At 42.4% G+C, this 2,399-nt stretch overlaps 1 protein-coding gene across 1 annotated transcript; it reads left to right on the top strand.

Annotated features, from left to right (window-relative positions):
- Positions 1-238: 238 nt before the first annotated feature.
- LOC112821547 (tubulin beta chain) lies at positions 239-848 on the top strand. Its single transcript, XM_025868790.2, has one exon. The coding sequence runs from the start codon at positions 239-241 to the stop codon at positions 695-697; it is 459 nt and encodes a 152-aa protein (XP_025724575.1). The 3' UTR covers positions 698-848.
- Positions 849-2,399: the final 1,551 nt, after the last annotated feature.

Raw genomic sequence — 2,399 nt, forward strand, 5'->3', positions numbered from 1 at the left:
TTTTTGAACTATTAAATGGGCAATAGCAATTTGATATTAAGTACTCTACTCATTATTTACTCTTTGCTTTTGTAGACTAATTTTTATTTCTCAAAATATACCCTGCAACAGTTGGAGTACAAGTCAAAACAAATCTAAAAATACTCCTGTGAAAAATGAATCATATACCAGCTGGTTGCTATGCTGTTGTTGACAGGAACCTGGTGATATGTATTGTGGTTTTATTTTCTAAAAAACGATGTGCCTTTTTCAATATAAAAATAATGTCACTCCACGCCATGGCCGCTACCTGACCGTGGCCGCAGTATTCAGGGGCCGCATGTCCATGAAGCAGGTGGACGAGCAGATGCTGAACGTGCAGAACAAGAACAGCAGCTACTTCGTGGAGTGGATCCCCAACAGTGTGAAGACAGCTGTGTGTGACATCCCACCCCGGGGGCTAAAAATGTCTGCCACCTTCATCGGCAACAGCACGGCCCTCCAGGAGCTGTTCAAGCGCATCTCGGAGCAGTTCACCGCCATGTTCCGGCGCAAGGCCTTCCTGCACTGGTACACGGGCGAGGGCATGGACGAGATGGAGTTCACCGAGGCCCAGAGCAACATGAACGACCTGGTGTCCGAGTACCAGCAGTACCAGGACGCCACGGCCGAGGAGGCGGGCGAATTTGAGGAGGAGGCCGAGGAGGAGGTGGCCTAGAGCTGTTACCTGGTAAAGCGCGCGGAAGCTGTGTGAACTCTTTATTCACTCACAACCTGTTCTCTGTGTGCACTTGCTCTCCTTCCTGTCTTGACGTCACATGCTGTACAGACACCACCATTAAAGCATTTTCATAGTGAAAAAAAAATAATGTCACTAAATAGCAACTTTAATGCATGAACTTTTAGTTGTTTTTAGCATTAATCTAAGGTTTACATTTGCCCATATGCTCTCACCTGTCCCACCTTATAGAGTCCTGTCTAAATCTTGCATTTATGGGATGGTCCTGGTGTTATACATTGAGACTATGGCCTCAACCAGCAATCTCGAATTCCTGTACATAACTTTGTCCCCACTGAGTTAATAGGATCAGCTCATGTAAAACCACATAGCTTCATGTCGTTAGTAAGGATTGAAATGTTACTAAGATAAATCATTTCTGAAGGATGATGCAAAAATGTAACTCAAAGTTGTTTATTTGTAAAGGACCCGCTATCTTGAGTCGAGGTATGAGCCTGAATTACTTTTTGGGCACGTACAGTTTCCTTAACAGAAGGAACTTCAGTGAAAGGGGAAAAGTGAGCTTAACTTCTCCTTTGATGAGTCAAACATGCTGACCTTCAAGTGATGTAAAGGCCATCACTGGTTTGGAGCAAGACAGATCATGGCACTTGTAGATCTTGGGCTTGAGAGCAAATTGATGATCAGTGATGATTCCAAAATTCAATTCAGTTCAATGTAAAAATTCTTAAAAATATTTAAATTTAAAAGCCCTTTTGAATTCCACAGAGAAACATTTGTTTAGTAATTGGAACTGTGCTGTCAGGTGCTATAGCTACTTGTCACACACAAGTGTCTGTTGGGCACAAACGATGAGGAAGTCAGGGTTGGGATGGGCTGCGGGTGTAAACCTCACACCAGATGTCCAATACTGAAATTAAAAATATAGAAAATATTTCACTATACATTTTTAAAGTTTATTTATTTAAATAATTTCGACACCCAACATGGGGCTTGAACTCACAACTCTGAGAATAAGAGCCACACATTCCTCCAACTGAGCCAGGCAGGCATCCCTCATCATACATTTTTAATATTAATTACACGTTGGAGTGATATTGTGTATACACTGGGCTAAATACAAAATGTCATTAAAGATCATCCTTCCTAGTCTTTCATCCTTTTTAAGGTGGCTACTAGACAATTTTTTAAAAAGATTTTACTTATTTATTTATTTGACACACAGAGAGAGAACGAGCACATGAGTGGGGGGAGGGGTAGATGAATAGAGAGAAGCAGGCTCCCCACTGAGCAAGGACCCCAGATGTGGGGGTCGATCCCAGGACCCTGAGATCATGACCTGAGCCGAAGGCAGATGTTTAACCGACTGAGCCACCCAGGTGCCCCCGCTCCTAGACAATTTTAAAGCCCACATGTGGCTCACATTATATTTTCTACTGGACAACTCTGCTCTCGAAGCTTACAAAATTTAGAGAACACTCAGGAATGTAAAAATAAATTTCTCCACTGCCAAAATTATTAAAAATGAAATGTCACTAAACATAGAAGTCTCCCTCTACCAGAAGGAATCCAGCCCTGCCAACACCTTGAGCCCACTGAGACCTACTTTGGATTTCTGACCTCTAGGACTGTAAGATAATAAATTTGTGTTGTTTTAAGCCACTCAGCATGCGATCATTTG

This window comes from Callorhinus ursinus, unplaced genomic scaffold (genome assembly GCF_003265705.2).
Source record: "Callorhinus ursinus isolate GAN/ISIS: 27379988/994484 unplaced genomic scaffold, GSC_fseal_2.0 scaffold10, whole genome shotgun sequence".
NCBI lineage: Eukaryota > Metazoa > Chordata > Mammalia > Carnivora > Otariidae > Callorhinus > Callorhinus ursinus.

Bases quoted from the DNA above. Each gene is read 5' to 3' on its own strand.
- LOC112821547 (XM_025868790.2), top strand. From the start codon at position 239: ATGTGCCTTTTTCAATATAAAAATAATGTCACTCCACGCCATGGCCGC.